Source organism: Leptodactylus fuscus, chromosome 2, assembly GCF_031893055.1.
Source record: "Leptodactylus fuscus isolate aLepFus1 chromosome 2, aLepFus1.hap2, whole genome shotgun sequence".
Taxonomy (NCBI): Eukaryota; Metazoa; Chordata; class Amphibia; order Anura; family Leptodactylidae; genus Leptodactylus; species Leptodactylus fuscus.
Window position 1 is genome coordinate 201,114,306 of NC_134266.1, and position 26,964 is coordinate 201,141,269.

Sequence of the window (26,964 nt, forward strand, 5' to 3'; positions counted from 1 at the left end):
TATTAAAGGCCTTATGACTTTATTATCCATTGGAATAGACTAGTAATGATCTAGTAATCTTCAAGCTACTAACGCTAACATACAAAGCCATCCACAACATGGCCTCTCCATATATCTCTGACCTAATCTCCCGATACCTGCCCACACGTAACCTCAGATCCTCCAATGACCTCCTACTCCGCTCTACTCTCATCCGCTCCTCACACAACCGTCTCTGAGATTTCTCCCGTGCATCTCCCATACTCTGGAACTCCTTATCAAGACACATAAGACTGACACCCACAATCACAGGCTTCAAGAAGGCCCTGAAGACTCACCTATTCAGGAAGGCCTACAACCTCCAATAACACTATCACCGCACTGCCATCTGTACTGTCTCCCTCCTCTCCTTCTGTCTCTCCCCCCTCCCCTCATAGATTGTAAGCCCTCGCGGGCAGGGCCCTCTACCCCACTGTGCCAGCCAATCACTGTTAGTATTATATCTAACTGTAAAGCTCTAGCATCAGCATGGACTTGTCTTTTTCTTTTATCTCCTGCATTTCCTACTCTTTATTTCCCAATCCCTCTACATAGACTTAATAGACATGTGTCATGTGAGTCATTTGCCTTGCAGTTTGTCTTTTGTTGGATAGAGTGAAAGGTAGTTAGTAAAGGGGAGAGGGGACAAGGAAACAGCCTGACAAGAGCAGAAAGAGGCATCTCTCTCTGATAAGATATATTACAAAGTTTCCTGTACTATTCATATGTGTACAATTTGTTAAAAGGACAGTGCCTATTTAAGACCCATTTACAAGGTCTGATGATGAGATGAGAGTTGGCCGGTCACATAGTTATCTGGGCACCATCGATTATTGGCAGCCCTCTAATGATCATTTGGTTATATACAATACTAATGATGTAAATGCAACTAAATAATCAGCAATTAAACTGTCATATCAGCGATCTGCTCATAATCATTCAAAAATCTGTGAATGGGCTTTTAGGCTAATGCCCCACGTAGTGAGCGTCAGTGAAAAATCGGCAAAGGAAAAACTGTGGCAGAAATGTATTGTGGTTTTTCCCACAGTACTATTCACAGAAAGTCTGCAGAAATTTCCTTATTTGTTATTATTATTTCTTAGGTTGATCTTTATTGATCTGAATGTCTGTAGCACATTTAGCCATCACTAACGGGCGTAGCGGGGTAGCTGCGGTAGTGGCTACCGTAGGGCCTGGGACATTAGGGGGCCCAGTGGCTACCGCTACCACTGCAGATTTGTTTTTTGTTTGTTTTTTTAATAGGCCTATGTTCACCTTGGGGCCTCACCACTCCTTGTTATGCCACTTATCACTAACATAAGTTCCTATTGTTGGCAACACATCGCCTTTTAAATTGGAAGATGTTCTGACAAAAAAAACAAAGTATCAAATGAGCAAATTATCATTTGCCATTTAATCGGTTGGCATGTTTACAAGAGACAGTGATCAGGAACAAAAATTTGGGCATGTCTCTTGTAAAGACCGATCTGAGTTCTGTGGATCCAAGCTATGGGCCCATACCATACCTCTTTTATAAAGAATCCTACAGAATGTTGTCCATGCATTGATATCACAAAAAATAGTGTTTTTTTCACTGCATTCTGAATTATGGAGGCAATAGCTCTGCGGTGGGTTCCCTACTTTAAAACTGGACCAAGTATGGATTACTCCTGGTTTTTATGGCTTTAGAAGCAGCTTTGTTTTTTTTTCCTCTGTGAATGCTGAATTATGGAGGCATCCTTCTGTAGATATACTGACTGCAGTGACTCATTGAGTCCATATGGGCAATTATAATGAATATAAATGATATAAACCTTAGTAAAATGAGTTAGAACGCTTTGTATTATTTTTGTTACACTTGCTCATGAGCAATGGCATTCATGTATTTCACATGCCTCACATTCCAAAGTACTGACAGTATGGGTTACAATGAATACGTTACAGACTAAACGGACATGGGTGACTTGTAAAATATGCCTTCAACTCTTTATAGAACCAATTTAAAAGAAGTATTCCTATTGTGCTCCCAACTTGTATTATATTATATTCACATATTATATTATATTGTATTCATCATTGGTTTTTATTGTTGTGTGTTCTATCATTTGGACTGTGTATTTTTTTCTTTATGTTCATTTCTTCACAATTGTTATAGCAAGTACCACTTGTAGTTTGTGATCTTATAGGCATATACGTTACAATATAATAGGTTGTATGTTTTCCCTTTGTTGCTTTGTCCTTTGAATACACTGTACTGTACGAAGCCATGGCAATAAAACGGCATAATAACATATTCCTACTCTCGGGGGGGAAGGGGTTAAACCATAACTTGACTAATCTTTAAATGACAAAAAATAAAGAAATTGTAAGACCTTTTCACACGTTAGATATGTATTGTCATTTATCATCTAGATATCAGGCTAGCAGTGCGAAGTAATAAAACATATCATCGAAAAATGTGCTATAGGTCTGAATCACTCTTTCATTCCACCTCCCAGCTAACTGTAGTATTAAATCAAACAAGCAGAACATTTCCTAAGGCAGCCATTGCCTTTTAATTTCCTGAAGAACCTTAAAATATCATTCATTACAAGTACTACACATATTTGGTTTTTAAAAGTCTCATAAATCAATAGCAGGCTGACTGTAATAATTATTACAAGTTAGTGCATAATTTTCATGCTGAAGGCTGCATGCAGAACTTTAGCATATGCAAACGAGGCAATTCAAACTGTGTATAGATATTAATATGAAGAAGCAGGTAACGAGGTACAGGCTATGAATTATGCATCAAGAGCGGCTGATCTTCAATGAGGAAAATGAATTCAGCATGTAATCTAATTAGTGATGGAAGTCTATTACATCTAACTGCAAAAGCAACCGTCCTTGAAACAAATTTATTTACAGTCCATGTTACCACTTGAAACAACTTCCAAATGATGTTTTAGGCAGCCGTTGATTTTTTTCCTCATTTTTATTAAATAAAAAAAAAAAAATACTTTTTTTCTGCTTCCAGCTCCAGACCAGGAAGACCTCCAAAACGGACGCAAAGTGTGACCTCACCGGAGAATCCCCATATTATGCCCCACAGTGTGCCTGGCCTTATGTCCCCTGGGATGATCCCACCTACAGGTACTGTAACATTTATTTATAACATTGTATCAATTGCATTAATCTTATAAAGTTCATAGTCATTGTTCTTAAGCTAAAGGATCTCCCCTGTAGGGGTTAAGCACCTGTTTCTCCTTAGGAGCACATAGAGGACAAGGCTCATCTTACAGTTCCCTTCCTTGCGCCTTGCACCATTAATAAATCCTGATGTAATAAAAATTCCAACAGTTCCCAACATTCTAATTCTGCATATAAGTAATGTATCAAACATTATGATCCCGTGTTTTGGGGGACTTGACAATAGAATCTACATTTTGATACGTAGCCTATTTATGGCACACAATTTAAACCTCTAGCACAGGGGTAGGGAACCTTCGGCTCTCCAGCTGCTGTGAAACTACAACTCCCAGCATGCTCCATTCACTTCCACGGGAGTTCCGGGAACAGCAGAGCAAGTATGCATGCTGGGAGTTGTAGTTTTGCAACAGCTGGAGAGCCGTACGTTCCCTACCCCTGCTCTAGCAGCATCAGGTGTCAGTAGGTACAGGTTGTCGAGGGCCGTAGACTCCATGTCATAGACTCAAGCTTGCTTTCCAAAACCTTTTCTATTCTTTTATTTTTTGTACTGCAATACAAGGGCTTTTAGCCTGTTCCTAAGGTGTCAGGTGCAACTGCTATTTCTACACCATCTACAGCTATGCAATGGCTGCATTACAAACACTCAGCAGATGAATTTGTTTCATACAGCAAATAGCACCTCTAAAGCTTTCCTCGTGTTCCCCCATGTATCCCTCTCTCACTTTCACAGCTCTATGTCTAAGAAAAATATACCGTAAAACTTGTGAATGAAATATCGGTACTAGAGATGAGCGAACACTAAAATGTTCGAGGTTCGAAATTCGATTCGAACAGCCGCTCAATGTTCGTGTGTTCGAACGGGTTTCGAACCCCATTATAGTCTATGGGGAACAGATACTCGTTAAGGGGGAAACCCAAATCCGTGTCTGGAAGGTCACCAAGTCCACTATGACACCCCAGGAAATGATGCCAACACCTCTGGAATGACACTGGGACAGCAGGGGAAGCATGTCTGGGGGCATCTAACACACCAAAGACCCTCTATTACCCCAACATCACAGCCTAACAACTACACACTTTACACACTCAATACCACCTCTCTGACAGTAGGAAAACACCTTGAAACATGTGTATTTGGCACTTGCAGTGAGGAGAGCTTGTCACCAGCAGTGAATTTGGCCCTTGTAGTAAGTTGAGGTTGGCACCAACATTTGTTTTGAAAATCAGGGTGGATTGAGCCTCTAACCAGCAGAGTTTGGGCAAATTCATGGTGGAGGGAGCCTCTAAAAACCCCAGTTTGGACCAATTCATGGTGGAGGGAGCCTCTAAAAACCCCAGTTTGGACCAATTCATGGTGGAGGGAGCCTCTAAAAACCCCAGTTTGGACCAATTCATGATGGAGGGAGCCTCTAAACAGCCCAGTTTGGGCAAATTCATGGTGGAGGGAGCCTCTAAAAACCCCCAGTTTGGACCAATTCATGGTGGAGGGAGCCTCTAAAAACCCCAGTTTGGACCAATTCATGGTGGAGGGAGCCTCTAAAAACCACAGTTTGGACCAATTCATGGTGGAGGGAGCCTCTAAACAGCTCAGTTTGGGCAAATTCATGGTGGAGGGAGCCTCTAAACAGCCCAGTTTGGGCAAATTCATGGTGGAGGGAGCCTCTAAAAACCCCAGTTTGGACCAATTCATGGTGGAGGGAGCCTCTAAAAACCCCAGTTTGGACCAATTCATGGTGGAGGGAGCCTCTAAAAACCCCCAGTTTGGACCAATTCATGGTGGAGGGAGCCTCTAAAAACCCCAGTTTGGACCAATTCATGGTGGAGGGAGCCTCTAAACAGCCCAGTTTGGGCAAATTCATGGTGGAGGGAGCCTCTAAACAGCCCAGTTTGGGCAAATTCATGGTGGAGGGAGCCTCTAAAAAGCCCAGTTTGGACCAATTCATGGTGGAGGGAGCCTCTAAAAACCCCAGTTTGGACCAATTCATGGTGGAGGGAGCCTCTAAAAACCCCAGTTTGGACCAACTCATGATGGAGGGAGCCTCTAAACAGCCCAGTTTGGGCAAATTCATGGTGGAGGGAGCCTCTAAAAACCCCCAGTTTGGACCAATTCATGGTGGAGGGAGCCTCTAAAAACCCCAGTTTGGACCAATTCATGGTGGAGGGAGCCTCTAAACAGCTCAGTTTGGGCAAATTCATGGTGGAGGGAGCCTCTAAACAGCCCAGTTTGGGCAAATTCATGGTGGAGGGAGCCTCTAAAAACCCCAGTTTGGACCAATTCATGGTGGAGGGAGCCTCTAAAAACCCCAGTTTGGACCAATTCATGGTGGAGGGAGCCTCTAAACAGCCCAGTTTGGACCAATTCATGGTGGAGGGAGCCTCTAAAAACCCCAGTTTGGACCAATTCATGGTGGAGGGAGCCTCTAAACAGCCCAGTTTGGGCAAATTCATGGTGGAGGGAGCCTCTAACCAGCCCAGTTTGGACCAATTCATGGTGGAGGGAGCCTCTAAAAACCCCAGTTTGGACCAATTCATGATGGAGGGAGCCTCTAAACAGCCCAGTTTGGACCAATTCATGGTGGAGAGAGCCTCTAAAACCCCCAGTTTGGACCAATTCATGGTGGAGGGAGCCTCTAAACAGGCCAGTTTGGGCAAATTCATGGTGGAGGGAGCCTCTAAACAGCCCAGTTTGGGCAAATTCATGGTGGAGGGAGCCTCTAACCAGCACAGTTTGGACCAATTCATGGTGGAGGGAGCCTCTAAAAACCCCAGTTTGGACCAATTCATGGTGGAGGGAGCCTCTAAACAGCCCAGTTTGGACCAATTCATGGTGGAGGGAGCCTCTAAAAACCCCAGTTTGGACCAATTCATGGTGGAGGGAGCCGCTAAACAGCCCAGTTTGGACCAATTCATGGTGGAGGGAGCCTCTAACCAGCAGAGTTGGTGGAAATCAGGGTGGAGGGAGCCTCTAACCAGCAGAGTTGTGGGAAAGTAGGGTGGAGGGAGCCTCTAACCAGCAGAGTTGGTGGAAATCAGGGTGGAGGGAGCCTCTAACCAGCAGAGTTGTGGGAAAGCAGGGTGGAGGGAGCCTCTAACCAGCAGAGTTGTGGGAAAGCAGGGTGGAGGGAGCCTCTAACCAGCAGAGTTGTGGGAAAGCAGGGTGGAGGGAGCCTCTAACCAGCAGAGTTGGTGGAAATCAGGGTGGAGGGAGCCTCTAACCAGCAGAGTTGGGGGAAATCAGGGTGGAGGGAGCCTAGTATTAGCAGAATTGTGCAACGCTTATGGTGGATGAGTATGAGGATGCGGAGGAATTGGAGAGGTTGAGTACAGACATGGAGTTTCATGTTGGGGTGCTTTACACAGGTGCGCACAAAAATGAAGGCTCTATCCAGTGGTGGTTCATTTTTATCAAAGTGAGCTGGTCGGCACTCTCAGCTGACAGACGGGTGCGCTTGTCAGTGATGATGCCACCGGCTGCACTGAACACCCTCTCAGATAGGACGCTGGCGGCAGGACAGGACAGCACCTCCAAGGCATATAGGGCAAGTTCAAGCCACAGGTCCAACTTCGACACCCAATACGTGTAGGGCGCAGAGGGGTCGGAGAGGACAGGGCTGTGGTCGGAAAGGTATTCCCGCAACATGCGCCTATACTTCTCACGCCTGGTGACACTAGGACCCTCCGTGGCGGCACTTTGGCGAGGGGGTGCCATCAAGGTGTCCCAGACCTTAGACAGTGTGCCCCTCGTTTGTGTGGACCGGTGAGAACTTGGTTGCCTACTGGAGGAACTGCCCTCCCTGCCGCCAATGTCACATGCTGGAAACATCTCCATCATATTCTGCACCAATTGCCTGTGGCAAGCATTGATGCGATTGGCCCTCCCCTCTACCGGAATAAAAGACGAGATGTTGTTTTTATACCGGGGGTCAAGGATAGCAAAGATCCAGTACTGGTTGTCCTCCATGATTTTGACAATACGCTTGTCGGTTGTAAAGCACCCCAACATGAACTCAGCCATGTCTGCCACAGTGTTAGTTGGCATGACTCCTCTGGCCTCACCGGAAAGTTCAATCTCCATTTCCTCCTCATCCTCCATGTCTACCCATCCGCGCTGCAACAATGGGACGATTCGAAGTTGCCCGGAAGCCTCCTGTATCACCATCACATCATCGGAAAACTCTTCTTCCTCCTCCTCCTCCTCCTCCTCCATTAAACGCAGTGAAGCGGACAGATGTGTGGACCTACTCTCCAGCTGTGACGGATCGGATGCTATCCCTAACTCCTCTGTGTGATCTGAGTTATCCCTGATGTCAATCAGGGATTCTCTCAGAACACACAAGAGTGGGATTGTAAGGCTCACCATCGCATCCTCAGAGCTCACCCTCCTTGTGGACTCCTCAAAGACCCGTAGGATGTCACAAAGGTCTCTCATCCATGGCCACTCATGGATGTGAAACTGAGGCAGCTGACTTTGTGGCACCCTAGGGTTTTGTAGCTGGTATTCCATCAAAGGTCTCTGCTGCTCAACCACTCTATTCAACATCTGAAACGTTGAGTTCCAGCATGTGGGGACGTCGCACAAAAGGCGGTGTTGTGGCACATGCAGGCGTTGCTGGAGAGATTTTAAGCTAGCAGCGGCTACTGTCGACTTGCGAAAGTGGGCGCACATGCGCCGCACTTTCACCAGTAGCTCTGGAACATTGGGGTAGCTCTTTAGGAAACGTTGCACCACTAGGTTGAAGACGTGGGCCAGGCATGGAACATGTTGGAGTCCGGCAAGCTCCAGAGCTGCTACCAGGTTCCGGCCGTTATCACAAACGACCATGCCTGGGCCCAGGTGCAGCGGCTCAAACCATATTGCCGTCTCATCGAGGAAGGCATCCCTCACCTCGGAGGCAGTGTGCTGTCTATCCCCCAAGCTGATCAGCTTCAGCACAGCCTGCTGACGTCTACCAACGCCAGTGCTGCAACGTTTCCAACTCGTAGCTGGGGTCAATCTAACAGCGGAGGAGGAGGCGGTGGCGGAGGAGGAGGCGGTGGCGGAGGAGGAGGCGGTAGAGGAGGAGGAGGAGGGGGGTGTTCTTCTCGTGTCCCTGCCAGGAATGTTAGGCGGGGAGATGAGGTACACCGGGCCAGTTTGGGAAGCAGTCCCAGCCTCAACTACATTCACCCAGTGTGCCATCAGTGAAATGTAGCGTCCCTGTCCGCATGCACTTGTCCACGCGTCGGTGGTCAAGTGGACCTTTGTGCAAAGCGCGGAACTAAGGGCCCGCCTGATGTTGAGTGACACGTGCTGGTGCAAGGCGGGGACGGCACACCGGGAGAAGTAGTGACGGCTAGGGACGGCATAGCGAGGTGCCGCAGTTGCCATCAGGTCCAGGAAGGCGGGAGTTTCAACAAGCCGGAACGCCAACATCTCCTGGGCCAGCAGTTTAGCGATGTTGGCGTTCAAGGCTTGCGCGTGTGGGTGGTTAGCAGTGTATTTCTGCCGCCGCTCCAATGTCTGAGAGATGGTGGGTTGTTGTAAAGAAGCGCCTGATGGTGCCTTTGATGGTGCAGGAGAAGGAGATAAGACAGGAACAGGGGAGGATGAGGGAGAAGTCAACAAAGTGGCGGAGGCAGATGAAGTGGTGTCCTGGCTCGTCCTCTGGAGTGCATCGCCAGCACAGTCAGCAGTGGCAGTGGCAGAGGCAGTGGCAGAGGCAGTGGCAGTGGCGTGAACGGCAGGCGGCCTTTGTCCTGCCGTTGCTGCCTGCCACTGATTCCAGTGCTTGGATTCCAAATGACGGCGCATTGAAGTGGTGGACAGGTTGCTCTTCTCAGAGCCCCTAATCAATTTTGAGAGGCAAATTGTGCAGACAACACTATATCTGTCCTCGGCGCATTCCTTGAAAAAACTCCACACCTTCGAGAAACGTGCCCTCGAGGTGGGAGTTTTTCGGGGCTGGGTACGAACTGGAACATCTTGGGAGATTCCGGGTGTGGCCTGGCTTCGCCTAAGCTGCTGACCTCTGCCTCTGCCTCTAGCTACCCTTTTTGGTGCTGCACCTGCCTCAACATCCACACTACTTTCCCCGCTTGACATCCCCCCTGTCCAGGTCGGGTCAGTGTCCTCATCATCCACCACTTCCTCTTCCAACTCCTGTCTCATCTCCTCCTCCCGCACAATGCGCCGGTCAACTGGATGCCCTGACGGCAACTGCGTCACATCATCGTCGATGAGGGTGGGTTGCTGGTCATCCACCACCAAATCGAACGGAGATGGAGGAGACTCTAGTGTTTGAGCATCTGGACACAGATGCTCCTCTGTTAGGTTCGTGGAATCGTGACGTGGAGAGGCAGGTTGAGGGACAATGAAAGGAGCGGCGAACAGCTCTGGGGAGCAGGGACAGTTGGGGTTATTGTTCTTAGAGATGAGCGAACACTAAAATGTTCGAGGTTCGAAATTCGATTCGAACAGCCGCTCAATGTTCGTGTGTTCGAACGGGTTTCGAACCCCATTATAGTCTATGGGGAACAGATACTCGTTAAGGGGGAAACCCAAATCCGTGTCTGGAGGGTCACCAAGTCCACTATGACACCCCAGGAAATGATGCCAACACCTCTGGAATGACACTGGGACAGCAGGGGAAGCATGTCTGGGGGCATCTAACACACCAAAGACCCTCTATTACCCCAACATCACAGCCTAACAACTACACACTTTACACACTCAATACCACCTCTCTGACAGTAGGAAAACACCTTGAAACATGTGTATTTGGCACTTGCAGTGAGGAGAGCTTGTCACCAGCAGTGAATTTGGCCCTTGTAGTAAGTTGAGGTTGGCACCAACATTTGTTTTGAAAATCAGGGTGGATTGAGCCTCTAACCAGCAGAGTTTGGGCAAATTCATGGTGGAGGGAGCCTCTAAAAACCCCAGTTTGGACCAATTCATGGTGGAGGGAGCCTCTAACCAGCCCAGTTTGGGCAAATTCATGGTGGAGGGAGCCTCTAAAAAACCCAGTTTGGACCAATTCATGGTGGAGGGAGCCTCTAACCAGCCCAGTTTGGGCAAATTCATGGTGGAGGGAGCCTCTAACCAGCCCAGTTTGGACCAATTAATGGTGGAGGGAGCCTCTAACCAGCCCAGTTTGGACCAATTAATGGTGGAGGGAGCCTCTAACCACCCCAGTTTGGACCAATTCATGGTGGAGGGAGCCTCTAAACAGCCCAGTTTGGGCAAATTCATGGTGGAGGGAGCCTCTAACCAGCCCAGTTTGGACCAATTAATGGTGGAGGGAGCCTCTAACCAGCCCAGTTTGGACCAATTAATGGTGGAGGGAGCCTCTAACCACCCCAGTTTGGACCAATTCATGGTGGAGGGAGCCTCTAACCAGCCCAGTTTGGACCAATTCATGGTGGAGGGAGCCTCTAAAAAACCCAGTTTGGACCAATTCATGGTGGAGGGAGCCTCTAAACAGCCCAGTTTGGGCAAATTCATGGTGGAGGGAGCCTCTAAAAACCCCAGTTTGGACCAATTCATGGTGGAGGGAGCCTCTAACCAGCCCAGTTTGGGCAAATTCATGGTGGAGGGAGCCTCTAAAAAACCCAGTTTGGACCAATTCATGGTGGAGGGAGCCTCTAACCAGCCCAGTTTGGGCAAATTCATGGTGGAGGGAGCCTCTAACCAGCCCAGTTTGGACCAATTAATGGTGGAGGGAGCCTCTAACCAGCCCAGTTTGGACCAATTAATGGTGGAGGGAGCCTCTAACCACCCCAGTTTGGACCAATTCATGGTGGAGGGAGCCTCTAAACAGCCCAGTTTGGGCAAATTCATGGTGGAGGGAGCCTCTAAAAAACCCAGTTTGGACCAATTCATGGTGGAGGGAGCCTCTAACCAGCCCAGTTTGGACCAATTAATGGTGGAGGGAGCCTCTAAACAGCCAAGTTTGGACCAATTCATGGTGGAGGGAGCCTCTAAAAACCCCAGTTTGGACCAATTCATGGTGGAGGGAGCCTCTAACCAGCCCAGTTTGGGCAAATTCATGGTGGAGGGAGCCTCTAAACAGCCCAGTTTGGGCAAATTCATGGTGGAGGGAGCCTCTAACCCGCCCAGTTTGGACCAATTAATGGTGGAGGGAGCCTCTAACCAGCCCAGTTTGGACCAATTAATGGTGGAGGGAGCCTCTAACCAGCCCAGTTTGGACCAATTAATGGTGGAGGGAGCCTCTAACCACCCCAGTTTGGACCAATTCATGGTGGAGGGAGCCTCTAACCAGCCCAGTTTGGACCAATTCATGGTGGAGGGAGCCTCTAAAAAACCCAGTTTGGACCAATTCATGGTGGAGGGAGCCTCTAAACAGCCCAGTTTGGGCAAATTCATGGTGGAGGGAGCCTCTAAAAAACCCAGTTTGGACCAATTCATGGTGGAGGGAGCCTCTAACCAGCCCAGTTTGGACCAATTAATGGTGGAGGGAGCCTCTAAACAGCCAAGTTTGGACCAATTCATGGTGGAGGGAGCCTCTAAAAACCCCAGTTTGGACCAATTCATGGTGGAGGGAGCCTCTAACCAGCCCAGTTTGGACCAATTAATGGTGGAGGGAGCCTCTAACCAGCCCAGTTTGGACCAATTAATGGTGGAGGGAGCCTCTAACCACCCCAGTTTGGACCAATTCATGGTGGAGGGAGCCTCTAAACAGCCCAGTTTGGGCAAATTCATGGTGGAGGGAGCCTCTAAAAAACCCAGTTTGGACCAATTCATGGTGGAGGGAGCCTCTAACCAGCCCAGTTTGGACCAATTAATGGTGGAGGGAGCCTCTAAACAGCCAAGTTTGGACCAATTCATGGTGGAGGGAGCCTCTAAAAACCCCAGTTTGGACCAATTCATGGTGGAGGGAGCCTCTAACCAGCCCAGTTTGGACCAATTAATGGTGGAGGGAGCCTCTAACCAGCCCAGTTTGGACCAATTAATGGTGGAGGGAGCCTCTAACCACCCCAGTTTGGACCAATTCATGGTGGAGGGAGCCTCTAAACAGCCCAGTTTGGGCAAATTCATGGTGGATGGAGCCTCTAAAAAACCCAGTTTGGACCAATTCATGGTGGAGGGAGCCTCTAACCAGCCCAGTTTGGACCAATTAATGGTGGAGGGAGCCTCTAAACAGCCAAGTTTGGACCAATTCATGGTGGAGGGAGCCTCTAAAAACCCCAGTTTGGACCAATTCATGGTGGAGGGAGCCTCTAACCAGCCCAGTTTGGGCAAATTCATGGTGGAGGGAGCCTCTAAACAGCCCAGTTTGGGCAAATTCATGGTGGAGGGAGCCTCTAACCAGCCCAGTTTGGACCAATTAATGGTGGAGGGAGCCTCTAACCAGCCCAGTTTGGACCAATTCATGGTGGAGGGAGCCTCTAACCAGCCCAGTTTGGACCAATTAATGGTGGAGGGAGCCTCTAACCACCCCAGTTTGGACCAATTCATGGTGGAGGGAGCCTCTAACCAGCCCAGTTTGGACCAATTCATGGTGGAGGGAGCCTCTAAAAAACCCAGTTTGGACCAATTCATGGTGGAGGGAGCCTCTAAACAGCCCAGTTTGGGCAAATTCATGGTGGAGGGAGCCTCTAAAAAACCCAGTTTGGACCAATTCATGGTGGAGGGAGCCTCTAACCAGCCCAGTTTGGACCAATTAATGGTGGAGGGAGCCTCTAAACAGCCAAGTTTGGACCAATTCATGGTGGAGGGAGCCTCTAAAAACCCCAGTTTGGACCAATTCATGGTGGAGGGAGCCTCTAAACAGCCCAGTTTGGGCAAATTCATGGTGGAGGGAGCCTCTAACCAGCCCAGTTTGGACCAATTAATGGTGGAGGGAGCCTCTAACCAGCCCAGTTTGGACCAATTAATGGTGGAGGGAGCCTCTAACCACCCCAGTTTGGACCAATTCATGGTGGAGGGAGCCTCTAACCAGCCCAGTTTGGACCAATTCATGGTGGAGGGAGCCTCTAAAAAACCCAGTTTGGACCAATTCATGGTGGAGGGAGCCTCTAAACAGCCCAGTTTGGGCAAATTCATGGTGGAGGGAGCCTCTAAAAACCCCAGTTTGGACCAATTCATGGTGGAGGGAGCCTCTAACCAGCCCAGTTTGGGCAAATTCATGGTGGAGGGAGCCTCTAAAAAACCCAGTTTGGACCAATTCATGGTGGAGGGAGCCTCTAACCAGCCCAGTTTGGGCAAATTCATGGTGGAGGGAGCCTCTAACCAGCCCAGTTTGGACCAATTAATGGTGGAGGGAGCCTCTAACCAGCCCAGTTTGGACCAATTAATGGTGGAGGGAGCCTCTAACCACCCCAGTTTGGACCAATTAATGGTGGAGGGAGCCTCTAAACAGCCTAGTTTGGGCAAATTCATGGTGGAGGGAGCCTCTAAAAAACCCAGCTTGGACCAATTCATGGTGGAGGGAGCCTCTAACCAGCCCAGTTTGGACCAATTAATGGTGGAGGGAGCCTCTAAACAGCCAAGTTTGGACCAATTCATGGTGGAGGGAGCCTCTAAAAACCCCAGTTTGGACCAATTCATGGTGGAGGGAGCCTCTAACCAGCCCAGTTTGGGCAAATTCATGGTGGAGGGAGCCTCTAAACAGCCCAGTTTGGACCAATTAATGGTGGAGGGAGCCTCTAACCAGCCCAGTTTGGACCAATTAATGGTGGAGGGAGCCTCTAACCACCCCAGTTTGGACCAATTCATGGTGGAGGGAGCCTCTAAACAGCCCAGTTTGGGCAAATTCATGGTGGATGGAGCCTCTAAAAAACCCAGTTTGGACCAATTCATGGTGGAGGGAGCCTCTAACCAGCCCAGTTTGGACCAATTAATGGTGGAGGGAGCCTCTAAACAGCCAAGTTTGGACCAATTCATGGTGGAGGGAGCCTCTAAAAACCCCAGTTTGGACCAATTCATGGTGGAGGGAGCCTCTAACCAGCCCAGTTTGGACCAATTAATGGTGGAGGGAGCCTCTAAACAGCCAAGTTTGGACCAATTCATGGTGGAGGGAGCCTCTAAAAACCCCAGTTTGGACCAATTCATGGTGGAGGGAGCCTCTAACCAGCCCAGTTTGGACCAATTAATGGTGGAGGGAGCCTCTAACCAGCCCAGTTTGGACCAATTAATGGTGGAGGGAGCCTCTAACCACCCCAGTTTGGACCAATTCATGGTGGAGGGAGCCTCTAAACAGCCAAGTTTGGACCAATTCATGGTGAAGGGAGCCTCTAAAAACCCGTTTGGACCAATTCATGGTGGAGGGAGCCTCTAACCAGCCCAGTTTGGGCAAATTCATGGTGGAGGGAGCCTCTAAACAGCCCAGTTTGGGCAAATTCATGGTGGAGGGAGCCTCTAACCAGCCCAGTTTGGACCAATTAATGGTGGAGGGAGCCTCTAACCAGCCCAGTTTGGACCAATTAATGGTGGAGGGAGCCTCTAACCAGCCCAGTTTGGACCAATTAATGGTGGAGGGAGCCTCTAACCACCCCAGTTTGGACCAATTCATGGTGGAGGGAGCCTCTAACCAGCCCAGTTTGGACCAATTCATGGTGGAGGGAGCCTCTAAAAAACCCAGTTTGGACCAATTCATGGTGGAGGGAGCCTCTAAACAGCCCAGTTTGGGCAAATTCATGGTGGAGGGAGCCTCTAAAAAACCCAGTTTGGACCAATTCATGGTGGAGGGAGCCTCTAACCAGCCCAGTTTGGACCAATTAATGGTGGAGGGAGCCTCTAAACAGCCAAGTTTGGACCAATTCATGGTGGAGGGAGCCTCTAAAAACCCCAGTTTGGACCAATTCATGGTGGAGGGAGCCTCTAACCAGCCCAGTTTGGACCAATTAATGGTGGAGGGAGCCTCTAACCAGCCCAGTTTGGACCAATTAATGGTGGAGGGAGCCTCTAACCACCCCAGTTTGGACCAATTCATGGTGGAGGGAGCCTCTAAACAGCCAAGTTTGGACCAATTCATGGTGAAGGGAGCCTCTAAAAACCCGTTTGGACCAATTCATGGTGGAGGGAGCCTCTAACCAGCCCAGTTTGGGCAAATTCATGGTGGAGGGAGCCTCTAAACAGCCCAGTTTGGGCAAATTCATGGTGGAGGGAGCCTCTAACCAGCCCAGTTTGGACCAATTAATGGTGGAGGGAGCCTCTAACCAGCCCAGTTTGGACCAATTAATGGTGGAGGGAGCCTCTAACCAGCCCAGTTTGGACCAATTAATGGTGGAGGGAGCCTCTAACCACCCCAGTTTGGACCAATTCATGGTGGAGGGAGCCTCTAACCACCCCAGTTTGGACCAATTCATGGTGGAGGGAGCCTCTAAAAAACCCAGTTTGGACCAATTCATGGTGGAGGGAGCCTCTAAAAAACCCAGTTTGGACCAATTCATGGTGGAGGGAGCCTCTAAACAGCCCAGTTTGGGCAAATTCATGGTGGAGGGAGCCTCTAAAAAACCCAGTTTGGACCAATTCATGGTGGAGGGAGCCTCTAACCAGCCCAGTTTGGACCAATTAATGGTGGAGGGAGCCTCTAAACAGCCAAGTTTGGACCAATTCATGGTGGAGGGAGCCTCTAAAAACCCCAGTTTGGACCAATTCATGGTGGAGGGAGCCTCTAACCAGCCCAGTTTGGACCAATTAATGGTGGAGGGAGCCTCTAACCAGCCCAGTTTGGACCAATTAATGGTGGAGGGAGCCTCTAACCACCCCAGTTTGGACCAATTCATGGTGGAGGGAGCCTCTAAACAGCCCAGTTTGGGCAAATTCATGGTGGAGGGAGCCTCTAAAAAACCCAGTTTGGACCAATTCATGGTGGAGGGAGCCTCTAACCAGCCCAGTTTGGACCAATTAATGGTGGAGGGAGCCTCTAAACAGCCAAGTTTGGACCAATTCATGGTGGAGGGAGCCTCTAAAAACCCCAGTTTGGACCAATTCATGGTGGAGGGAGCCTCTAACCAGCCCAGTTTGGACCAATTAATGGTGGAGGGAGCCTCTAACCAGCCCAGTTCGGACCAATTAATGGTGGAGGGAGCCTCTAACCAGCCCAGTTTGGACCAATTAATGGTGGAGGGAGCCTCTAACCACCCCAGTTTGGATCAATTCATGGTGGAGGGAGCCTCTAACCAGCCCAGTTTGGACCAATTCATGGTGGAGGGAGCCTCTAAAAAACCCAGTTTGGACCAATTCATGGTGGAGGGAGCCTCTAAACAGCCCAGTTTGGGCAAATTCATGGTGGAGGGAGCCTCTAAACAGCCCAGTTTGGGCAAATTCATGGTGGAGGGAGCCTCTAACCAGCCCAGTTTGGACCAATTAATGGTGGAGGGAGCCTCTAACCAGCCCAGTTTGGACCAATTCATGGTGGAGGGAGCCTCTAAACAGCCCAGTTTTGGCAAATTCATGGTGGAAGGAGCCTCTAACCAGCAGAGTTGTGGGAAAGCAGGGTGGAGGGAGCCTCTAACCAGCAGAGTTGGTGGAAATCAGGGTGGAGGGAGCCTCTAACCAGCAGAGTTGGGGGAAATCATGTTGGAGGGAGCCTAGTATTAGCAGAATTGTGCAACGCTTATGGTGGATGAGTATGAGGATGTGGAGGAATTGGAGAGGTTGAGTACAGACATGGAGTTTCATGTTGGGGTGCTTTACACAGGTGGGCACAAAAATGAAGGCTCTATCCAGTGGTGGTTCATTTTTATCAAAGTGAGCCGGTCGGCACTCTCAGCTGACAGACGGGTGCGCTTGTCAGTGATGATGCCACCGGCTGCACTGAACACCCTCTCAGATAGGACGCTGGCGGCAGGACAGGACAGCACCTCCAAGGCATATAGGGCAAGTTCAAGCCACAGGTCCAACTTCGACACCCAATACGTGTAGGGCGCAGAGGGGTCGGAGAGGACAGGGCTGTGGTCGGAAAGGTATTCCCGCAACATGCGCCTATACTTCTCACGCCTGGTGACACTAGGACCCTCCGTGGCGGCACTTTGGCGAGGGGGTGCCATCAAGGTGTCCCAGACCTTAGACAGTGTGCCCCTCGTTTGTGTGGACCGGTGAGAACTTGGTTGCCTACTGGAGGAACTGCCCTCCCTGCCGCCAACGTCACATGCTGGAAACATCTCCATCATATTCTGCACCAATTGCCTGTGGCAAGCATTGATGCGATTGGCCCTCCCCTCTACCGGAATAAAAGACGAGATGTTGTTTTTATACCGGGGGTCAAGGATAGCAAAGATCCAGTACTGGTTGTCCTCCATGATTTTGACAATACGCTTGTCGGTTGTAAAGCACCCCAACATGAACTCAGCCATGTCTGCCACAGTGTTAGTTGGCATGACTCCTCTGGCCCCACCGGAAAGTTCAATCTCCATTTCCTCCTCATCCTCCATGTCTACCCATCCGCGCTGCAACAATGGGACGATTCGAAGTTGCCCGGAAGCCTCCTGTATCACCATAACATCATCGGACAACTCTTCTTCCTCCTCCTCCTCCTCCTCCATTAAACGCAGTGAAGCGGACAGATGTGTGGACCTACTCTCCAGCTGTGACGGATCGGATGCTATCCCTAACTCCTCTGTGTGATCTGAGTTATCCCTGATGTCAATCAGGGATTCTCTCAGAACACACAAGAGCGGGATTGTAAGGCTCACCATCGCATCCTCAGAGCTCACCCTCCTTGTGGACTCCTCAAAGACCCGTAGGATGTCACAAAGGTCTCTCATCCATGGCCACTCATGGATGTGAAACTGAGGCAGCTGACTTTGTGGCACCCTAGGGTTTTGTAGCTGGTATTCCATCAAAGGTCTCTGCTGCTCAACCACTCTATTCAACATCTGAAACGTTGAGTTCCAGCGTGTGGGGACGTCGCACAAAAGCCGGTGTTGTGGCACATGCAGGCGTTGCTGGAGAGATTTTAAGCTAGCAGCGGCTACTGTCGACTTGCGAAAGTGGGCGCACATGCGCCGCACTTTCACCAGTAGCTCTGGAACATTGGGGTAGCTCTTTAGGAAACGTTGCACCACTAGGTTGAAGACGTGGGCCAGGCATGGAACATGTTGGAGTCCGGCAAGCTCCAGAGCTGCTACCAGGTTCCGGCCGTTATCACAAACGACCATGCCTGGGCCCAGGTGCAGCGGCTCAAACCATATTGCCGTCTCATCGAGGAGGGCATCCCTCACCTCGGAGGCAGTGTGCTGTCTGTCCCCCAAGCTGATCAGCTTCAGCACAGCCTGCTGACGTCTACCAACGCCAGTGCTGCAACGTTTCCAACTCGTAGCTGGGGTCAATCTAACAGCGGAGGAGGAGGCGGTGGCGGAGGAGGAGGCGGTGGCGGAGGAGGAGGCGGTAGAGGAGGAGGGGGGTGTTCTTCTCGTGTCCCTGCCAGGAATGTTAGGCGGGGAGACGAGGTACACCGGGCCAGTTTGGGAAGCAGTCCCAGCCTCAACTACATTCACCCAGTGTGCCGTCAGTGAAATGTAGCGTCCCTGTCCGCATGCACTTGTCCACGCGTCGGTGGTCAAGTGGACCTTTGTGCAAAGCGCGGAACTAAGGGCCCGCCTGATGTTGAGTGACACGTGCTGGTGCAAGGCGGGGACGGCACACCGGGAGAAGTAGTGACGGCTAGGGACGGCATAGCGAGGTGCCGCAGTTGCCATCAGGTCCAGGAAGGCGGGAGTTTCAACAAGCCGGAACGCCAACATCTCCTGGGCCAGCAGTTTAGCGATGTTGGCGTTCAAGGCTTGCGCGTGTGGGTGGTTAGCAGTGTATTTCTGCCGCCGCTCCAATGTCTGAGAGATGGTGGGTTGTTGTAAAGAAACGCCTGATGGTGCCTTTGATGGTGCAGGAGAAGGAGATAAGACAGGACCAGGGGAGGATGAGGTAGAAGTCAACAAAGTGGCGGAGGCAGATGAAGTGGTGTCCTGGCTCGTCCTCTGGAGTGCATCGCCAGCACAGTCAGCAGTGGCAGTGGCAGAGGCAGAGGCAGTGGCAGAGGCAGTGGCAGTGGCGTGAACGGCAGGCGGCCTTTGTCCTGCCGTTGCTGCCTGCCACTGATTCCAGTGCTTGGATTCCAAATGACGGCGCATTGAAGTGGTGGACAGGTTGCTCTTCTCAGAGCCCCTAATCAATTTCGAGAGGCAAATTGTGCAGACAACACTATATCTGTCCTCGGCGCATTCCTTGAAAAAACTCCACACCTTCGAGAAACGTGCCCTCGAGGTGGGAGTTTTTCGGGGCTGGGTACGAACTGGAACATCTTGGGAGATTCCGGGTGTGGCCTGGCTTCGCCTAAGCTGCTGACCTCTGCCTCTGCCTCTAGCTACCCTTTTTGGTGCTGCACCTGCCTCAACATCCACACTACTTTCCCCGCTTGACATCCCCCCTGTCCAGGTCGGGTCAGTGTCCTCATCATCCACCACTTCCTCTTCCAACTCCTGTCTCATCTCCTCCTCCCGCACAATGCGCCGGTCAACTGGATGCCCTGACGGCAACTGCGTCACATCATCGTCGATGAGGGTGGGTTGCTGGTCATCCACCACCAAATCGAACGGAGATGGAGGAGACTCTAGTGTTTGAGCATCTGGACACAGATGCTCCTCTGTTAGGTTCGTGGAATCATGACGTGGAGAGGCAGGTTGAGGGACAATGAAAGGAGCGGAGAACAGCTCTGGGGAGCAGGGACAGTTTGGGTTATTGTTCTGTAAAGCTTCGGAATTTTGGGAGGAAGGAAGACAAGACTGTTGGGTAATAGGAGGAGAGGAGGCAGAGTCTGACTGGCTGCTGGACAATGTGCTGTAAGCGTTCTCTGACAGCCATTGCAAGACCTGTTCCTGGTTCTCGGGCCTACTAAGGTTTGTACCCTGCAGTTTAGTTAATGTGGCAAGCAACCCTGGCACTGTGGAGTGGCGCAATGCTTGCTGCCCCACAGGAGTAGGCACGGGACGCCCTGGGGCTTCACTGCTACCTTGCTCCCCAGAACCATTCCCCCGACCTCGCCCACGGCCTCGTCCACGTCCCTTTCCGGGAGCCTTGCGCATTTTGAATTCCTAGTTAGAAATTGGCACTGTATACCAGTAGTAAAAATTGTGGGTGCACGTAACCCCAATATATTCTTTGAATTCCCAGTCAGACACTGGCACTATATGGCAGTAGCAAGAAATGAGGGTATTTGTATTCCCAATATACTCTTTAAATTCCCAGTCAGACAATGGCACTGTATACCAGTAGTAAAAATTGTGGGTGCACGTAACCCCAATATATTCTTTGAATTCCCAGTCAGAAACTGGCACTATATGGCAGTAGCAAGAAATGAGGGTATTTGTATTCCCAATATACTCTTTGAATTCCCAGTCAGACAATGGCACTGTATACCAGTAGTAAAAATTGTGGGTGCACGTAACCCCAATATATTCTTTGAATTACCAGTCAGAAACTGGCACTATATGGCAGTAGCAAGAAATGAGGGTATTTATAACCCCAATATATTCTTTGAATTCCCAGTCAGACAATGGCACTGTATACCAGTAGTAAAAATTGTGGGTGCACGTAACCCCAATATATTCTTTGAATTCCCAGTCAGAAACTGGCACTATATGGCAGTAGCAAGAAATGAGGGTATTTGTATTCCCAATATACTCTTTAAATTCCCAGTCAGACAATGGCACTGTATACCAGTAGTAAAAATTGTGGGTGCACGTAACCCCAATATATTCTTTGAATTCCCAGTCAGACACTGGCACTATATGGCAGTAGCAAGAAATGAGGGTATTTGTATTCCCAATATACTCTTTAAATTCCCAGTCAGACAATGGCACTGTATACCAGTAGTAAAAATTGTGGGTGCACGTAACCCCAATATATTCTTTGAATTCCCAGTCAGAAACTGGCACTATATGGCAGTAGCAAGAAATGAGGGTATTTGTATTCCCAATATACTCTTTGAATTCCCAGTCAGACAATGGCACTGTATACCAGTAGTAAAAATTGTGGGTGCACGTAACCCCAATATATTCTTTGAATTACCAGTCAGAAACTGGCACTATATGGCAGTAGCAAGAAATGAGGGTATTTATAACCCCAATATATTCTTTGAATTCCCAGTCAGACAATGGCACTGTATACCAGTAGTAAAAATTGTGGGTGCACGTAACCCCAATATATTCTTTGAATTCCCAGTCAGAAACTGGCACTATATGGCAGTAGCAAGAAATGAGGGTATTTGTATTCCCAATATACTCTTTGAATTCCCAGTCAGACAATGGCACTGTATACCAGTAGTAAAAATTGTGGGTGCACGTAACCCCAATATATTCTTTGAATTACCAGTCAGAAACTGGCACTATATGGCAGTAGCAAGAAATGAGGGTATTTATAACCCCAATATATTCTTTGAATTCCCAGTCAGACAATGGCACTGTATACCAGTAGTAAAAATTGTGGGTGCACGTAACCCCAATATATTCTTTGAATTCCCAGTCAGAAACTGGCACTATATGGCAGTAGCAAGAAATGAGGGTATTTGTATTCCCAATATACTCTTTGAATTCCCAGTCAGACAATGGCACTGTATACCAGTAGTAAAAATTGTGGGTGCACGTAACCCCAATATATTCTTTGAATTACCAGTCAGAAACTGGCACTATATGGCAGTAGCAAGAAATGAGGGTATTTATAACCCCAATATATTCTTTGAATTCCCAGTCAGACAATGGCACTGTATACCAGTAGTAAAAATTGTGGGTGCACGTAACCCCAATATATTCTTTGAATTCCCAGTCAGAAACTGGCACTATATGGCAGTAGCAAGAAATGAGGGTATTTGTATTCCCAATATACTCTTTGAATTCCCAGTCAGACAATGGCACTGTATACCAGTAGTAAAAATTGTGGGTGCACGTAACCCCAATATATTCTTTGAATTACCAGTCAGAAACTGGCACTATATGGCAGTAGCAAGAAATGAGGGTATTTATAACCCCAATATATTCTTTGAATTCCCAGTCAGACAATGGCACTGTATACCAGTAGTAAAAATTGTGGGTGCACGTAACCCCAATATATTCTTTGAATTACCAGTCAGAAACTGGCACTATATGGCAGTAGCAAGAAATGAGGGTATTTGTATTCCCAATATATTCTTTGAATTCCCAGTCAGACAATGGCACTGTATACCAGTAGTAAAAATTGTGGGTGCACGTAACCACAATATATTCTTTGAATTCCCAGTCAGAAACTGGCACTATATGGCAGTAGCAAGAAATGAGGGTATTTGTATTCCCAATATATTCTTTGAATTACCAGTCAGAAACTGGCACTATATGGCAGTAGCAAGAAATGAGGGTATTTGTATTCCCAATATACTCTTTGAATTCCCAGTCAGACAATGGCACTGTATACCAGTAGTAAAAATTGTGGGTGCACGTAACCCCAATATATTCTTTGAATTACCAGTCAGAAACTGGCACTATATGGCAGTAGCAAGAAATGAGGGTATTTATAACCCCAATATATTCTTTGAATTCCCAGTCAGACAATGGCACTGTATACCAGTAGTAAAAATTGTGGGTGCACGTAACCCCAATATATTCTTTGAATTCCCAGTCAGACACTGGCACTATATGGCAGTAGCAAGAAATGAGGGTATTTGTATTCCCAATATATTCTTTGAATTCCCAGTCAGACAATGGCACTGTATACCAGTAGTAAAAATTGTGGGTGCACGTAACCCCAATATATTCTTTGAATTCCCAGTCAGACACTGGCACTATATGGCAGTAGCAAGAAATGAGGGTATTTGTATTCCCAATATATTCTTTGAATTCCCAGTCAGACAATGGCACTGTATACCAGTAGTAAAAATTGTGGGTGCACGTAACCCCAATATATTCTTTGAATTACCAGTCAGAAACTGGCACTATATGGCAGTAGCAAGAAATGAGGGTATTTGTATTCCCAATATATTCTTTGAATTCCCAGTCAGACAATGGCACTGTATACCAGTAGTAAAAATTGTGGGTGCACGTAACCCCAATATATTCTTTGAATTCCCAGTCAGACACTGGCACTATATGGCAGTAGCAAGAAATTAGGGTATTTGTATTCCCAATATATTCTTTGAATTCCCAGTCAGACAATGGCACTGTATACCAGTAGTAAAAATTGTGGGTGTATATAGCCCCAATTCTATTGCTAGGGGACTTGCAGGGTATTTCTGGGGTGAAGGTGGGGGGGCACACCGTTGGAACGGGTATCGGGGTATATATCGGGTATACGGGAATACACTGACAGTGTATTCCATTCAGGATCCTGGGAAAGCTGGGTTGCGGCGATTGAGCCCGTCAGTGCCACGTTACACTGACAAGCTTCTCCCTGGAATTTAGCTCTTACAAGAGCTGTTGGTTGTCTTCTCCTTCCTATCCTAGCCTGTCCCTGCCTACCCAGAATCTAAGCCCTAGCTAGCTGGACGGAAACCTCCGTCCTCGGTGAATTGCAAGCTCAGAATGACGCGAACCTGGGCGGCGCTGTTCTTTTAAATTAGAGGTCACATGTATTCGGCAGCCAATGGGTTTTGCCTACTTTTTTCAACGTCACCGGTGTCGTAGTTCCTGTCCCACCTACCCTGCGCTGTTATTGGAGCAAAAAAGGCGCCAGGGAAGGTGGGAGGGGAATCGAGTAATGGCGCACTTTACCACGCGGTGTTCGATTCGATTCGAACATGCCGAACAGCCTAATATCCGATCGAACATGAGTTCGATAGAACACTGTTCGCTCATCTCTAATTGTTCTGTGAAGCTTGGGAATTTTGGGAGGAAGGAGGACAAGACTGTTGGGTAATAGGAGGAGAGGAGGCAGAGTCTGACTGGCTGCTGGACAATGTGCTGTAAGCGTTCTCTGACAGCCATTGCAAGACCTGTTCCTGGTTCTCGGGCCTACTAAGGTTTGTACCCTGCAGTTTAGTTAATGTGGCAAGCAACCCTGGCACTGTGGAGTGGCGCAATGCTTGCTGCCCCACAGGAGTAGGCACGGGACGCCCTGTGGCTTCACTGCTACCTTGCTCCCCAGAAACATTCCCCCGACCTCGCCCACGGCCTCGTCCACGTCCCTTTCCGGGAGCCTTGCGCATTTTGAATTCCCAGTTAGAAATTGGCACTATATACCAGTAGCAAAAATTGTGGGTGCACGTAACCCCAATATATTCTTTGAATTCCCAGTCAGACAATGGCACTATATACCAGTAGCAAGAAATGAGGGTATTTATAACCCCAATATATTCTTTGAATTACCAGTCAGAAACTGGCACTATATGGCAGTAGCAAGTAATGAGGGTATTTATAACCCCAATATATTCTTTGAATTCCCAGTCAGACAATGGCACTATATACCAGTAGCAAGAAATGAGGGTATTTGTAACCCCAATATATTCTTTGAATTCCCAGTCAGACAATGGCACTATATACCAGTAGCAAGAAATGAGGGTATTTGTAACCCCAATATATTCTTTGAATTCCCAGTCAGACAATGGCACTATATACCAGTAGCATAAATTGTGGGTGCACGTAACCCCAATATATTCTTTGAATTACCAGTCAGAAACTGGCACTATATGGCAGTAGCAAGAAATGAGGGTATTTATAACCCCAATATATTCTTTGAATTCCCAGTCAGACAATGGCACTATATACCAGTAGCAAGAAATGAGGGTATTTGTAACCCCAATATATTCTTTGAATTCCCAGTCAGACAATGGCACTATATACCAGTAGCAAGAAATAAGGGTAATTGTAACCCCAATATATTCTTTGAATTCCCAGTCAGACAATGGCACTATATACCAGTAGCAAGAAATGAGGGTATTTATAACCCCAATATATTCTTTGAATTACCAGTCAGAAACTGGCACTATATGGCAGTAGCAAGAAATGAGGGTATTTGTAACCCCAATATATTCTTTGAATTCCCAGTCAGACAATGGCACTATATACCAGTAGCAAGAAATGAGGGTATTTATAACCCCAATATATTCTTTGAATTCCCAGTCAGACAATGGCACTATATACCAGTAGCAAAAATTGTGGGTGCACGTAACCCCAATATATTCTTTGAATTCCCAGTCAGACAATGGCACTATATGGCAGTAGCAAAAATAGTGGGTGTATATAGCCCCAATTCTATTGCTAGGGGACTTGCAGTGTATTTCTGGGGTGAAGGGGGGGGGGCACACCGTTGGAACGGGTATCGGGGGTATATATCGGGTATACGGGAATACACTGTCAGTGTATTCCATTCAGGATCCTGGGAAAGCTGGGTTGCGGCGATTGAGCCCGTCAGTGCCACGTTACACTGACAAGCTTCTCCCTGGAATTGAAGTTATATGTAAGCCCAATATATTCTTTGAATTCCCAGTGAGACAATGGCACTATATGGCAGTAGCAAAAATAGTGGGTGTATATAGCCCCAATTCTTTTGCTAGGGGACTTGCAGGGTATTTCTGGGGTGAAGGTGGGGGGGCACACCGTTGGAACGGGTATCGGGGGTATATATCGGGTATACGGGAATATACTGACAGTGTATTCCATTCAGGATCCTGGGAAAGCTGGGTTGCGGCGATTGAGCCCGTCAGTGCCACGTTACACTGACAAGCTTCTCCCTGGAATTTAGCTCTTATAAGAGCTGTTGGTTGTCTTCTCCTTCCTATCCTAGCCTGTCCCTGCCTACCCAGAATCTAACCCCTAGCTAACTGGACGGAAACCTCCGTCCCCGGTGAATTGCAAGCTCAGAATGACGCGAAGCTGGGCGTCGCTGTTCTTTTAAATTAGAGGTCACATGTTTTCGGCAGCCAATGGGTTTTGCCTACTTTTTTCAACGTTACCGGTGTCGTAGTTCCTGTCCCACCTACCCTGCGCTGTTATTGGAGCAAAAAAGGCGCCAGGGAAGGTGGGAGGGGAATCGAGTAATGGCGCACTTTACCACGCGGTATTCGATTCGATTCGAACATGCCGAACAGCCTAATATCCGATCGAACATGAGTTCGATAGAACACTGTTCGCTCATCTCTAATCGGTACCCATTGTTCAGTGAAGTCATTTATATGTTTTCAGCTCCACAGTCACCTTTATCCTACGAATGTCTATAGGCACAGCCTGAAGTCTATATACCTAGAGATAAATACAGCTGCAAAGTATCTGCTTATGTTAATGTAATTAAATAGACTGTAGGAGGCTAAGCATTCATACATAGTAGTGTGTCCTAGGCTTTGTAAGACATTTTTACTATTGGCAGTGTTAGATTAGCCCTCCAAAGAACAATAGGAGCCTTGAGAGGGTCTAGATTGTGGCACATTAATAGGCCCCAAAAGTTCAGCAGAAGATACACATTTGAAACCAATTCTAGTGTTCTTCTGTAAGCTCCTAAGGAGTCTCTTTCTTTTACGTTATTTCATACAAAATTCATCAGTCTTAATCAGTCAGGATATGTCCTGTATTGGGTACTCAGCTTACCATTTTGGTCCACCTTGAACAAAAATATAGTGTGACATATTTGGGTAATTTAAAGGTGTTCTGTAAGGGGAATTCCAAATTCTGTTCAGGGCTCCATGTTTTTTACATAAATTAATAGATGCTACTCCACTGATTCTGGAACAACTGGAATTTATTCTCTAGCCCTCTATTCCTGAGCAATCCATGCTCTTAGTTTTGGTGCCTCATATGATATTTATGTTATATACTGTCAGAAAAGCAATGTCAGACAGGAACAGGCCAGGGGTGTGACTATGA

General features: G+C 48.2%; 1 protein-coding gene across 5 annotated transcripts in view; it reads left to right on the forward strand.

Annotated features, from left to right (window-relative positions):
• Positions 1 to 26,964, forward strand: part of DACH1 (dachshund family transcription factor 1) — a 303,713-nt gene that overhangs the window by 118,074 nt on the left and 158,675 nt on the right. For all 5 annotated transcript variants that reach the window (XM_075265418.1, XM_075265413.1, XM_075265414.1 and 2 more), the window contains exon 2: positions 3,035 to 3,150. In XM_075265418.1, the coding sequence (XP_075121519.1) occupies positions 3,035 to 3,150 (116 nt within the window). The remainder of the gene's footprint in view (positions 1 to 3,034; positions 3,151 to 26,964) is intronic.